This window comes from Ptychodera flava, chromosome 3, assembly GCF_041260155.1.
Source record: "Ptychodera flava strain L36383 chromosome 3, AS_Pfla_20210202, whole genome shotgun sequence".
Classification (NCBI taxonomy): domain Eukaryota; kingdom Metazoa; phylum Hemichordata; class Enteropneusta; family Ptychoderidae; genus Ptychodera; species Ptychodera flava.
The window spans coordinates 14,605,641-14,621,079 of record NC_091930.1 but is presented as its reverse complement, the minus strand read 5'-3'; the positions used below and the strand labels follow the sequence as shown (position 1 = coordinate 14,621,079).

At 37.6% G+C, this 15,439-nt stretch overlaps 1 protein-coding gene across 1 annotated transcript; it reads right to left on the bottom strand.

The window, feature by feature from the left end:
* Positions 1-2,376: 2,376 nt before the first annotated feature.
* LOC139127623 (BTB/POZ domain-containing protein KCTD21-like) lies at positions 2,377-2,718 on the bottom strand. Its single transcript, XM_070693544.1, has one exon. It carries the CDS (start codon positions 2,716-2,718, stop codon positions 2,377-2,379), a length of 342 nt encoding a protein of 113 aa, XP_070549645.1.
* Between the last annotated feature and the right edge of the window lie 12,721 nt (positions 2,719-15,439).

Here is a 15,439-nt window from a genome sequence, read left to right as displayed (position 1 = left end):
GTTGAGTGGCGTCTTTGAATTACGATACGATGCACTCAAATCTTTGCGTAGTTGAATGGAAATTTCTAGAAACCCCACAAAAGAGAGCCTCGTTTTCACTACAATCCAACATGGTCGTACGACCGGTCGTGCAGCGTGCTTATATGAAACGTTGGTTCATTTTGGACCATTTATTGAAATCCATGTGATAATATATTTGGGGAAAATCCCTTGTAATTCCGCACTGGCAACGCAGTAACGAACTTCACTTACTGCTTCTTGTTTTTATTTACAATTTAGTGGCAAAATTGCTCATTATTTTTTTCGAGCCACAAAAATATGACTCGCTGCCGTGGTATCGTAGAAACATTGAACTTACAGCATGGATGCCCGATAATAAAGTTTACTTTGACGTGCCTATTTTTTTCTAAAAGGAAGGAAAGACATGTCTGAAATTTTTCCGACATCAATGAAAGTTGTCATCTACGCATCTACTTCTTCTCGAACTCTTTTGAACCTATTCTTGGTTCCAGATAACTCATTTCAACATATGGATCGTTTCCGTTGACTTGATGCGTGGATGCTATACGGTAGTTGCGTTGATGTGGTTAAACATGCCCGAGCAAAAATACAACTTTCTGATTTCAATTGATCACGCAAACTTTATTATGTTTTAAATACCAATGCGATGTCATAAAAATAACAAGAATAATAAGTAAACTTTTTGTAAGAAAGATGATCTCAACAAACTCTCCGGCGGTTCAGAAAAATCATAAATATTTAAACCATGAACCTCTTTTCTTTTATGGAGAGTTTCTCCCACAATCGCCCTTGTATGTCCTCTTTTCACCTATGCATTGGCTTTCCAGTGTAAGTTTGTGGTACAGCATCATCTTGAAGTCTTTTCCTAATCCAAATTTGATTGTGGGTCGTCAAACTGCCGACGAAGTCCTTCTCTTGGAAACGGCCTTTGCATACGTAAAAACATGCACTGCACTTATAATTTTGAAAACTTACGTCAGTGGCAATCTTTACCGGCAACAATTTCTAGAGGCGGTGTTTTCACTTCGGGTTTCGAATCATTCAGAATGCCTTATCGAAATCTCGCTCACGATTATTGGTACATCCGTAATACTTACAGGCAGGCATAAGCTATTATGAGACTCCCTAGATCAGACCCCCTAGCCAATGCACCAAAACACGAAAACTTTACGTCATCATCCGGGCATTTCTCCCGACATGCTTTGCGAGGAAGTAGACAATATGGTCGCGCACAGTCGGCTAAAAAGGTCTCCATATTGCCTGATTTTGATATTTATTTCATAGATAACTTCAAAAAATCGCTGTTTCTGTGCAAAAAGTAATGATAAATGCTTTTATGACATACATAGAAACCTGTATAAGGCAGATTACATTTGGGTGGACTATTCCTTTAAGGCTTTCTAGAGTATATGCTGTAAGAGCATCATTGCTTCGGGTTTATTAAAACAAGTTGGGTTCTCGCTGTTCACATGACTCATCTAAGTATATTTAATTTCGGTCCAATCACACACAGACCCATACAGGAGCTTCCATGTCTGTGATTAGATCCATCCAGAAGTTCTTGAGTAAATGTGCAAATTCAAACACATGCAATATCAGTCCACGGACGTATAACTCTATAGCTCCGTGATCAGTGAATAAACCATGCACTGTGGCATTTTTGGCAGACATTAGCAACATATGTTCATATATACTTCATTGTTGCGCAAAAGAAGTCGACTAGCTGTATTCCGCTGCTTATTGATAATGATTATTACTAAAGAGTATCTGTGTTTATTTTCTGCGAAACAAGATCGGTTACTTTAAAGACGACAAAGGTGAACGGGTCAACAGGAGAAATGTCACAAAATGTTCATACATGAATGAAAATTTATACCACACTAATCTATTATAGAAGCAATATTCGTTGTATCTGTTGGCAATAAGCATGCTGGTACACAGAGGTATAGCAGTTGCAGGTAGTACTTCAAACACGCGGGTAAGTTCCACTTTCGAAGTTGACGGTCGGACCTTTCCTGAAAATCCAACGGTCGAAAAACTCTGTTCCTCCTGGGCAAGACGTGAAGGACACAAGCGAAAAACCGATATTATCGAGGTCACGAAACAAATCGAGGTAATTAAAATGGATATGAATACATCTACTATGATCGCACACAGTAGGATAGAAAACTTGACGATGGAGTGTGCCGGTAACCGTAATAGTTGGTTCATATAGCTTTTATTATTCAAAGCCGTGTAAAGCTGTACAGACTTAAGAGACTCTATAACCTCCTTCGGCCCTCTCAGATCATAGAACTTGCTGCTGCCGAAAAATTCAATATACTGCACATCCGCAGGCTCTCGGCCATCGCTTCTTCAACCTTGCCTCTGTTGCCTCATTTCAGACACGGCTTCCGTCAGCTCATCAATCTGGTAAAAATCTGCTTCGTTCAACAGCTGATCGTATTCCTGAAAATTCTCTGGCAAATGAAGTTTTGAGGAACGCAGAAAGTTGAGTACGTGGCGGAATAGTTCCCCGTCTCTAACGATGCAGAAGGTTCCGCTGTCGTCGGTTTGGACAGGTACGCGTCCGCTGAACATGGCGCCCAGTGTGGAATCCGAATACTTTGTCAACGTGGTGACAGAGGTCGTGTAAAGTTTACCGCCGACGTCCAGTCTCACCATATTACCACTGGTTTTATGGATCTCGTACTCCATTGTATGCTCTACCTAAACGTCAACGTATGTCGTCTGATCAAAACAATTCCCGGTGCAACAACTGAACGGGGTTATTTGGTAGAAATTGGAAGGCGTATATATACGAGCGTCGATAGCCCGTATGTCTTGTATGGAGTGGGATATTTGGTCATGGAAATTGCGTCATAATATTTTTCGAGGAAAAAGCGCTGCATCTCGGGATATTTGTGACATTCTATTTTCGTTTTATCGTTTGTAGTTGTGATTAACTAGGATCAGAATTAGGTAGATGTAGATCTCGGGCAAAATGAGAAGCACTATCCAACATCCCGGCGAAATAACGTTTTGCCAAAAATTAAACTTTGTAAGCTTAACTTGCAGATTTATGATATTGGGCGAGTTACACTTCGGCCTTCAGTGGTCAGTATATTGACAAAGTAATCACTTGACCAGTTATTGGGTTAGAGGCCGCCGTACTTTGTTTTTTTTTTTTTTCATTAAGGAAGTGGGCTATTAATGGATAACGCAGCGCAGTATCAGCCAATTCAATTTGTTTTTCCATTAAGGAAGTGGGCTAATATTATATAGGGCTCAGCCCTTGTTGTTGCGCCAGGCTTTGAGATTAAAAATGAAATTTGTATCGATTCATGATTAGTAATCATAAAGGATAAAATAGAATTTATTGTTACTTTCTATATACGTTTGTACAAGTATGACCGGTTTACCCTCTGATGACAGTTCACGTACACGATGTCAGACCCTGTAGGTATAGATTTCTGTTATGTGTAAAAAAGTTTGACATAAATTTGCAATTTTTACCATGATTACTATCTATTGTGCTTAACAAGGGATGTATTGTGCCATCACTAACTTTGCAATAGTAACTGTACCGCCCAACTTCCGATATTGTAAGCTGAAAACCAGCGTCACTTCTAAAAACGGGTAAATTTTGCACATAGTTATTGACACAGAGGGCGCCTTTCTAAGATTCAATCCAGCATTCTTTGCGAATGTTCTCGTTCATATGCATGACAGTTTTCTCTCTTCTTTTTATTTTTAGGCGTGATAAGAAATTTTGAATCAGCGACAGGGTGGTTAATAATAATTACTGGCTAATAAAAAAGATATATTTTATTAATGGCATGTTATAAAATAATAGAGAGCACGTTTCGAATTTATTTACGAGCACACAAAAAAACATGGCGGCGCCCACGAAAGAAGGGTACACTTCCGGTTACTCGCATAGTATATTATGAATACGCGCATGCCCCACAGTAGTCAGTAAGCCGCTGGCGCGACTATAATTGGTATTGGCAACAATATTAAGAACATGAAATCCTCTGTGTTATATTAGTGTGTTTATCAGTAAGCCAGTATCAGGAAGTTTTATTTCTTCTCGAATATTTATTTAAGACTGTTGATTTAAAAACTAATTTTTGTAAATGTATCTGCATAGATCACTCTGTAAGACACACTCACAGATGAGTAAAATAATTCGAGTTACAGGTTTGGCGCAATATTTGCTCACGTAGAAGGTGAAAGATAAGTCATGTCCCATAGGTGTAATCCTTCTAAATATTTATCAGAAAGCTGGTTATATTGAAACTTCAAATGAGTGTAATGTACTAAATGTTGCATATATTATATCTTCACACTTTGCTTAAAATCCATCGAGCAGTAACAATAATTCGTGACTAGTATATTATTTTGTGATAATGATTTTTAGACATTAAAGCACGGGGAGAATCATCTTTTTTCCCGGAATGGTTTTATACTGGAACAGGAATTTGATGATGTTGAATCATTTTTCAATTCAATGATCACCTGCTGTTTTGTTTGAAAAAAAACGACCTAGCCTCCCTTTGCAATTTCACGATTTAAGCTGACCCTGCTGGAATTTGATGAGCTATAATAACTGAACATTTTCCGTATTTTCGATTCAAAATCAGGAATTTTTATGATCATTGAAAAACAATAAAAACTCAATCTATGAGGGCGCTTCGACCGTAACACATGTCCTACCCTACAATGTAAAACACATTGATAATCAGGGTGGCCAAACATTGGCGATTGCCGGTTGTGCTTGTCTGCGTGACTGCCCAAGACTGTGTGTGAGTGTGTATCGTTACACACATGTCCTGCATTCTACGTCCATACATCGTTTTGCACATGGCTGTCTGGCAATTGCAAGCAGCTGTTGGTACTCACAAGATTAATAACTGTCCCCTATCTTTTCAAAGTACTCCTTATCTTGGAAATTATAACAGAAAAAGGTCAATTGTTTTGAAAAAAAAACACATAGAAGGAAATAAGACCAACAAACCCACCTTCACATTCATTTACGAAATCAGGGACAGGGAATGATAATTTTTAATACACTTACACCTCTGTTGTATATAGTATTTTGGTTTATTTAACAGTTCAATGAAGTACACATAATCTTGATATTTTCACAACGCAATTTCAATCACGGGAAGTAATCAATACAATCATATGTATCAGATTTTGTAAGGTGAACTACCTAAGGGAAATAGTCATATCATAGTCATAGGATTCCATTTTTCTACACAGGTGGAAACGTTTGATATCTTCAAATATATTCTTTCTCGTTCAATTGAGAAAATTTGAAAAGCGCATTAATTTCGTTTATAGACGGTGGAAATAGTTCATCCAGTTCTTATAGTTTCAACAATGTGTTATTTGCAGAAAAAATAGATTGATAGCATTTTGGACGCATAAAAATTTGCATTAGTCATTAAAGGTTTAATTACTGATTACCTGTATTATGTTTTTAAATTCTCTTGACCCTTGTGAAGATTAATAATGACAGTTGCACCAATGATGCGATATGGATCACAGCTTACAGGAACGCTACGTAATGCGGAAGCAATGCTTAGTGAGTGGACCTTACCATCTCAAAACTTGAAAAGGTTACAAAAAACATAAAATTTGGCCTCGGAAATGACGAGGGAAAAATATTACACAGCGCCATCAACATGTGTCTTGCAAAGTGGTTTTGCACAATATAACTGGCTAGAACTTGTTTGCTTTTCTCTTTTGTTTTGGGGTTGGGGGTCAAAATCACTGTCTATTTACAAACCTTTCCCCTGGCAGTTTAACCGAATTCGGCTTGTGGCTTCTATTGGATGTTTTAACTAATCCAGGGGTGATGTTTCCGTGTCAAACTCATCCCATTAACTAGACATGCATACTTTCCCATCTTTCTTTAGTGGGAATCATTGAGTTGCATTGCATGGTAAGCTTATTTGGCAGGGTGTGGCTCTATTTGCCGTCCTCTGTACCTGCTTCGTCATGATCAGCAGTTACGGCTGATCATGATCAGATAAAGTATTATCTCCCCTTCATCGGTATGAATTTTCATCTTGCTTTGAGTTCATTGCAAGATCTGAAGATGAAGCTTAAGAAATTGAGTTCAACAGGACTACAGCATTTGCGATACTTAGCTGAAACCTTCAATTTTGCAAATAACGTTGTTTACAGTAATACATTCCTGTTCTCCATTGTTTTAAAAGGTGTGACACTGAGGTATATCAAGGGTCAACAAACTTCGAGGAGCGCTAGAGTACCCTTAAGTTTATTCCCGCCCTCGTGTCAAACCTCATCTAATTGGGAATCATCTCTTGTACACAGTCATGACATTTTAATAGAACTTTGCTCCGCGTACCATGTTCAGGGCATAAGTTAGTGGCCGACACGATTGCCTGTCTGAGTCGGCTAATCCTCTGACTATAAGTAAGGGTACACAACATTACATGCGTCAAGAAATGATTATCATGTTACACTTGGAGTCGAATCAGGAATAACATATTTTCATTTTTCCTCTTTGCTGCTTATGACAATTGTTTTTTGCATAATTCAATATCGCTGCGAACTTTACAAAAATATTATCGATTGTCAGTGTGTGTGTTTATATTTAAGAACGATCTCGCCTTGAAAACACTTTGCATTCACCACCATACCCATTGACTGATATCCTGCTTCTAGTTGAAAACTGAGATACAAATCGTACGGCGGTTAAAAAGAAGAAAATGGTTCCTTTAGCTTACTCTCAATCTATTGGTTACAGAACCTCCTGACATCAAAATGTACAGCCGGGCACACGGAATTTAACAAGTTTTGAACTGACCTCGACAGATAACATTGCCTTTGTTGTTATAATTTTTTAAGTTTACAGAGAATATTTTTATTCGCTAATAGATGGCAGGTAGATCAATTGACTCCATATGTTCTGCTTTGTCTTTATGTAAGTGAGCCATACATACATATATGACAGCCAGACGTAAATCTCATAATTTTATGCCGTAGGTCCTATAAATGGTGAATTTGCTATCAGTTGACCTTGCGATTGTGTCTATCGTGTTCGAGAGAATGTCATGCCTAAATTTGACAAATCACTGCGTTCAAGAGACCCGTGACTGTACATGGTACGCAATGGTACGTAGCCTGATACACTACTAGGGGGAAACAATTTTAACAACACTATTCGCTGATGCCATTAAGGTTACTAATTTAAATGAAAAGGTTATCTTGATCGTGCCTCAGTGGACCCGTGAAGCGTCTTTTGTGCAAACGTCCGCTATTTAAGCATTTCGTGCGGTGAGAATCTCGTATCTTATGTACCGCACTAACTTAACTATTTGCGCTGTTGGGTTTCTGTAAATGACTTGTTTTGTTCAAAGGGACCCATTTATGCTGAAGAACAGGCTTTTATTCACAAAGGGGATCCGTACCTAAGGTTTCTCGTTAACAAGAATTTCATCATTAACATGTGTTTTATCACCATCGGAATAAGGAAATATTAATAGTAACAATGAAGTGGACCGTAGAAACCATTTAATTGTCTGTTCAATATCACGTGAATCTCCCCTTTGCGCCCATAGATCTAATGCCAGTGTTTCGGTTCTGCAATCCGAATTTTTACTTAGCTCTTTGAGCCGAAAAAATGATATGAAATGCTTCTGTGTTTTCAAGCACATCAAAGATTGGCTGACGGGTATGTTTGACTGAAATATCAGGCGACCGAAAGGTGAGTAATGCTTTGAATAAGGACACTCCAGGGAAAATTTTCGACGTATAAAGAAGATTGTAAATTTTGATCAGTTAAAATGATTATATGAGTAAGTTCTCATTGACACAGCTTGATGACACCAAGCTTTCATTATCCATTCAACAGTCGATGCAACTAATGTACAGTTCTTGATCTTGCATTTAGCATATATCAAAGTTTAGAGTTAAGCTCGCGGGAAATCAAAGCGCCCGATGCTTAAAGCTGGGAGTTATAAATAATAACACAAATTATTTCAAGTATAAATAATTATATCTGTTACTTAAATTTTATGCATCTTGCAATAGTTAGACTTTTTCATTTTCAGGATGCTTCTCATTTCCAGGGTTTGGGTGAACCGTTGTACTATTATACTAGGTGGTATTGGAATTCGATAAATAATATTTGCTTTGATGACAACACTTTGAAACCAGCTCAGAGCGCCTGTTTAATTGCATAGATTTGCCAGGCGGAGCATCGATAATGTTTAGCTTTTCTGACAAGTAAATATTTCATCGCTAGCTTATGTTAGAGTAAATTGTTCTTCAAATAATTTACAGTGATACATCAAAGTCCTGGCACTTATTTTGAGAGATCAAATAAAAACTTTGACAGGTTTTCCATCCAACTTTTTGTATTACAGCCTGTCAGGTCTAGTGACACAGAACCTATTTAGGCAAATATCTAGGCGGTCCTAAAGAGTGCCTAGCGATGTTGTAAACGTACATTGTCTGGTTCACAGTCACTTTTTTGCAAAGATTCATTCACTTTTCATAATATTTTTAAAACCCGAGATTTAAATATTGGTAGGGTTTACCTTTTAGAATGAAATGCAGTCGGTGCATTGGGTGAGAAAGAAGCGTTGATTTGTGCGCATTTAAGAAAGTCAACCGAATTCCTAACCTCTCTTTTATTCCTTATTCAACGTTTGGAAAACATTGAAATCCACTCTAGTTTCCTCAGATTATTTGCAACATTACATTCCTTAACAATGTGTTACATACTGAATAAGAGTCATTGCAATTTTTAATGTTTATTTTATTTTTATGTTCATTTTATTTTATTTTTATTGTTTTATTTGTTTTATTATCAGTCTGGGTTTGTTTGTACCCATCACCTATACGGAGGGCTTTCGCCTTGGCTAAACAACTTGTTAACAATTCATTAGGTAAAATACAATCTATATTATACAATCTATTATTATACAATCTATATTATTGCATTTTTGTCTGCGTAGCAGGCACGGATTAGCGTACATAATTCTCTAGCGAAGTACAAGTAAATGCAGCGAGAAATGCAAGTTTCTTCAAATGAAGACCAACCAGAATTTTTATAAACGACTGATCTTTTTCAATGTAGTCGACCATTTCCAGTTATGCGAATGTGACAAATTTCTTTCGAAGTGGTAAAGCCGCAGGTGTCAGATTATGGCTAATGAGGACCATATGCTCCTCAATCACGAATAGTCGTCAATGTTGCTTCAATGTTCATACGTGAACTGTTTATTTTGATGTCATCACTTATTCGGCTAAACAGCTGTACTATAGCCAATGCAGTTTTTTGATTTACCCTCTGGTCATACAGTCCTCTTATCCATTGTTTCAAAACATGAGACAATACAAGGTCTACCAAGGGTCGACAGACTTTGAGGACAGCCAACAATGTAACTTTACGTGCAGCCGTTAAACTTGCCTCCGCATACCGTATTTAGGACATGAGTCATTTTTTATTATGCAACACTGGCGATAACATAGTTAGCTATTTACCAACACTATTGTCTGTCTGTGTCCATTTATCTTCTGATGGGAGGTAAATCTTCGTAACAAATTGTACCACAAATTGTTTGTCATATTACACTTTGGGGTAGATAAATTAGGCAGAACATACCCTCAGCGGCAAGTCCATTCTTTGACCATAGATGAATGTTCCTCAAATGGAAAGTATGTAATACTTTGTTGCAAATAACGCTCATGCGTTCAGGGTCTGAATCGATCTCGCTCGGAAAAAAAACTTCACATTCTATCATAGCCGTAAAGTTATATCGTGTTTGAAAACATGCCGGTTCAGTGCTTTCATTTTTGTAAGTATACCAAACTTGTTCAGGCTTTAACCTTTCATCAACAGAAAATATTGCTTGCGGTGCTACTAATTTGAGTAACATTTCCATCAATGTGAATTATGCAACAATTTAAAAGATATCTACAGTGTATTTGATATTTTTATCCACTACCAATTGACTATATGCAGCCTTACTCACTGACTACAGAATGCAGAGGGAAAACATGATCTAATAGCAGAATAATCCTTCATTGAACAAAGCTTAGTTCTTACTGTAGAAGGCTGTAGTCAGCAGCCTAGAAAGGAAAGATCGCAAATGGTCAGTAGACGGGTTATTACAACATAATAATAATAACTCTGATTCAGGATGAAACGGTTCAGTACTAAAGCAACCATCGTTGGCAACAGAGATGGACGAAGTACACCTTTTAAGCCCATCATATCCACTGCCTGGATGTAGAAATGTTTACAAAGCCATTGCAACTCGACAAAGCCATACCCGCACCCGGGAGGTGTAGACACTGACAAAAACATTAGCTGGTATAATTGCATAGGGATATGAGAGTATCCACAAGCATACTCGTTACACAAATGCCAGCACGTCACACTCTATGTTTATATGGTTTTTCATAGGTAAAAAAACATGTGTCTTCATTGATCTGTTAAAAAGCCATCACAGAACTTTGCTGGGACACTCACTGACCGAGGTAGACTCTTTTACAAACAACGTTCAGTTTGAGATAACAAATCACAGTAGAAGAGGACATTAAAGTGCCACTGCCATCGGGTAACATTTTTAAAACACATTTTTTAAATGCCAGCGGTCGATATTTGACGTTGCGACTGCGCGCGGATCACGAAATATCGATAAAAACATGTCATTTTCCGAGCGTATTTTTCGCATCCCGAAGTTTTACGATCGTTTCTTATTATAACCCGAAGTCCCCTGGAGGTTTGTTGTTGTGCTGATTGACGATTTTCTAGGGAGTCCATAAGACGTTCGAACGACGCAACCTCCCACTGCGAAGACTTTATATACAGCATTATGCCTTTACCTCAGGTAAGTCTTTTTGAAAACTTCTTTAGTTTTTGTCGTTTTCATTATTCTTAATCAGTTGTATTATATTTTTAACAAATACCACATAGATATCAGTTTTTACGTGTAAAATATTAGCATCCTCTGATAACTACATTTTTTTCATATGCCGCACAGTTACGTGTGGTCTGGTGGGGTACGATGCATAGCGGTTTCCGCTGGGTATGCGTCTATGCATACCACTCGGCGGCCGCTCAACCGCACGTAAGTGTGTTAGTAACCTAAGCGAATTCTGGTGGAAACAACAAACTTTGTTTTCCTTTTTTTCGCCAAGTCAGTAAGACTCAGCCTTCTCCCACAGGGCATGACCGATCACCGACGCGTGTAGTACTGTGGCATACAACAGCGTCAGCCTAGACTCGTACTCCATAGCTTAGTTGACAATGGCACCAGTGACGATTGTTCGATGTTCGGAAGCTGAATTTAGGCCGGCCACCGGAATTCAAACGTTTACTTGTTTGACTACATGTTTTTTATCGATATCTCGTGATCCGCGCGCAGTGGCCACGTCAAATATCGACCATTGGCATTATAGAAATGTGTTTAAAAAATGTCACCAAGTGAGAGTGCGTCTTTAACATGCGAATTTCATAACATTAAACTGTATAGCAGCATCACTCAATAGCATCGATTTTAACACTGCAAAGATTATTCTGACGCAATCATCATTGTCGTCGTCATCAACTTCATTGTCAGTGATTCTAGAAACGGGAAATTCTCGCATCCATTTCCTACTTGTACCGATCGAATTAAACTGGTCGGTACTGAGTAAGATTAGTTTATTACCTGCCAGATTTACTGGTGACAATAATTACTGAATCTTTTAAAGTCAGGCTTTCAATAATTATAGTTTGCAGGTGAATAATACGTTTTTACATGAGGTTGCGAAACTATGTTTTAATGTTTCGCTTCCAATATTTTTGAAGAAGTTTCCTAGTCATTGTAAATGATAAGGCGATTACTTCCTCGTCTCTTAGTGTATGGTGTGGTGGAAAGACAATTATAATCAAAATGATACAGTTGCTAGTCTTGGTATTTTCTTTTTGTAGTAGTAATCAAATAAAACTTGCGCTGCAGATCATCACGGAAATATTGAGATATATCATTAAAATCTGATACATTATTGAAAGAACTATTGGCAAACAAGACGGAAAACCCTCGGAATTATCCTTCTTACATTGTTGTAGTACTAATATAAACCACCTTAGCGATAATTAAACGATCAAAAATTGCGGGAACCGGCCGTCCCTCAATCCGATTAGATCAGTCAACAAGTCATCTTGATAGCGAGGATGGAATAGACCGAGCTGATAATGACGCAAACTAATAAGAGAACTAATGGTTCAACACATAGGACTTCATTCGTCGGCGCCGCCATGTTTCATCGAGTATTCATAAATGAACAAATCCGAAACGTGCGAAGTATAATTTTATAACATTTCATTAATCATCTCTAGTATATCTATTTTGTTACGGATCAATTATAATCATCTACCTTGTCACTGATATAAAATATCGTTACTATCACTCCTAAATACGAAAAAGAGAAAAAACTGTCGGGCATATGAACGAGGAAATTCGCAAAGAATGCTTGGATTTAATCTTAGAAAAAGCGCCCTCAGTATCAATAATAAGGTTCAAAAATTGCCCGTTTTAGAGATAAAAGTAGTTTTCAGCTTACAATATCTGAAGTTGGGCAATAGTTACTATGGCAACGATAATGATGGCACAATATGTCCCTTGCTAAACAAAATAGGTAGTTATCATGGTAAAATTGCAAATTTACGTCCAGCATTTTAAAAATTAAAAAACAAATCTCTACCTGCATGGTCTAACATCCTTTGCGTGATGTGTTTTCATAAGAGGGTAAACTGGGCATAGTTGTCGTACAAACGTGTATAACTAGTAACATTTAATTCTATTTTATCCTTCACTATTTTTCTAATCATGAATCAATACTAATAACATTTCCAATCTGAATCCCTGGTGCGACACCAAGGGCTGAGCTCTATATAATATTAATTGATGATCTTTGTCTTTATACAAGATATGATCTCCATAGGCCCTGGCGTATGATATCAGAAATGAATATCATACACGATTTCACATGCATGCTGTTTTTAGGTGTAACAATCGCCATAGCTTCCAACAACATTCAATCGATACTTTCTAAATGTTAGATGAAAGTCGACATGCTGAAGACCCGGCGCTACTGTGTCTGCTTGCTGCTATGTTACTTCCAAACATCATGGTGGTGCACAGAATGCTGCAATAAGGGCAACGACCAAAACGGAAAAGTCAATACATGTGAAGCAGGGGGACCATGCTCAGAGAAAGGTCAGTTGATTTATGTTCACGGTGCCAGCATAATTAGATACAAGTTAGCCTTATTATTATTATGTCGTTTTCTACTTTAAGCTAACAAAATGCAAGTGACGACCAGGTCACTACCAGTCTTCGCTATTGTATAACACTGTGTAATGATGACTATTCAGCTACCGATGAGTTTCGTTTCACTCTAACTATTGTTCGACGACTATGGTAAAGGTTTTTTTTCCAAGACGAAAGACAGAATGAAGGGATGTACATTATAAGGTTTACCGACAGAATAAGCCAAGATGTCATATTTCGAAAGTGAGACCGTAATATGCATTCAGAACACACGATATATTTTAATTGAAGCTCTACTTCATATGACACTTTAAACTTTAAAGAATATTGTAAACATCAGAAGGAATTTATAAATCATTCTATGCTATAGGGGACGACCTAAATGTTAGTAAGCCTAATTGAAGCGCCACTGTCAAGGTGCACAAGTACCGCGTGTCAAATTTCACGATTCACGTTCTGCAGTATAAGGTAGAAACAATCACATTTTCACTCCAATTTACCTTATTGTTTCATCAACAGTGATAAATCACCATTAGGGATTCAACGGCGCTTTTTACAAGCATGAAGTGGTGACCTTCTATAAGTGTGTTTACGAATTCTAACTTAGGGGTCTCGGATAGTACAATAAGAGATCGGGCATAAATTACAGGGGGTGCGCTGTGTTTGTTTGTGGTCGCCATTTTCCATGCAAGCATTTTTAAAGTAATACAATTTCAAGTGTTTGAGGAGGGTCGCCATTCCTCAATAAGAAGGCAGAAAGTAACAGATGCTTGGCAGGTCTTCTTGTTGAGAATATAAACTCTGATCCTAGCCAATCAAATGGCCATATTTGAGCGAAGCATGTTATCATTTGAAAGTTAATCTCATTTACATCGAATTACCCGAAACTGTGCATAAAGACGATTATTTGTAAAGGTTTGAAAATATTCTTTAAAAGTTCAAAGGTCAAATGAGAAAATATTTATTTGTAAACGAACGAAGAAAGCCTGCCATGAATGCTGGTATACCTTCCACGCAGCTTAGTAACCGTATCAGCGGCACATTAACATTCTTGCGAGTGGGCGGCCGAGAAAAAGGGCGCTTGTCAATGTATCGAACTCCACCCAGAAGCAGATAAGATAGGTCAGCATGCACATCCAATGTAACCTTTAAAGCTTTAAATGATGAAAGTCTAGTATGGTCACTGACAATTTTCGATTTTGGAAACTTAAACGCCCGACGCACTGTAACAGATAGGTCGTCTGTGCGGCAACTACTTTCTTTGTTCCATATGTTGGCAATCTACGTGCCAAGAGTCATGTCAATAAATCGTGATAAAAAGGGCATTAAACAAAACACTATTATTGATAGACCTAAGTACCAGAATATATGCATTAGTAACATTACGCAGAAACAAAGAGGCACACATCAAACTCCCAGTATAACTAAATCTAACTACGACTATATTATACCGTACGATCAAATTCAGTGCATTCAGTTATCGACAAACAGACTAATTACACAAATTCGTTAAATGCGCAAATAAGCCAATCAAGATAAGTAATACTCATCAAACGTCCAGCATATCAATACTTATTTTCCTCAGTAGTCGAATTAAGTTCAGTTGAGTCAGTTTTGATATATAACCAAATAACAGAAAGTCATTAAATATGCACACAGAGTAATATAAGAATACAACAAAATGACAAAGTAATATGTAATTGAACTGATTATAAGCTTTTCAATCTCACCAATCTTTTACTGGCAATGTGCAACAGCCGGGAAAGTTATGCATGTATCTGAATGGTACTGATCTGTATTTACAGTAAGTTAGGGAGTCTAAAATACTTTAAAGCTCCTTCAAGCGTTGCTAAGTGGAGCGTCCATAACCCTTGTTCGGTTTTTTGTGCAAATGACAGTTTATTCTATGTATTATATTGCAACTTTGACCGTCAGAAAGGAGCGGACCCCTCGATCGATGTACTAACTGAAAGTTAATCAATCAACCAGAACTCTGATTTCATTTGATCTCACAAAATTATGACCTCATGAGGTGTCACCTGAAATGTTTCATTTAATGTGTCGGTCAGTGATGTACAGCTACAAGTCTGGGTTCAAAAAGGTGTTCTTAATGTAATTATATTTGTATCATT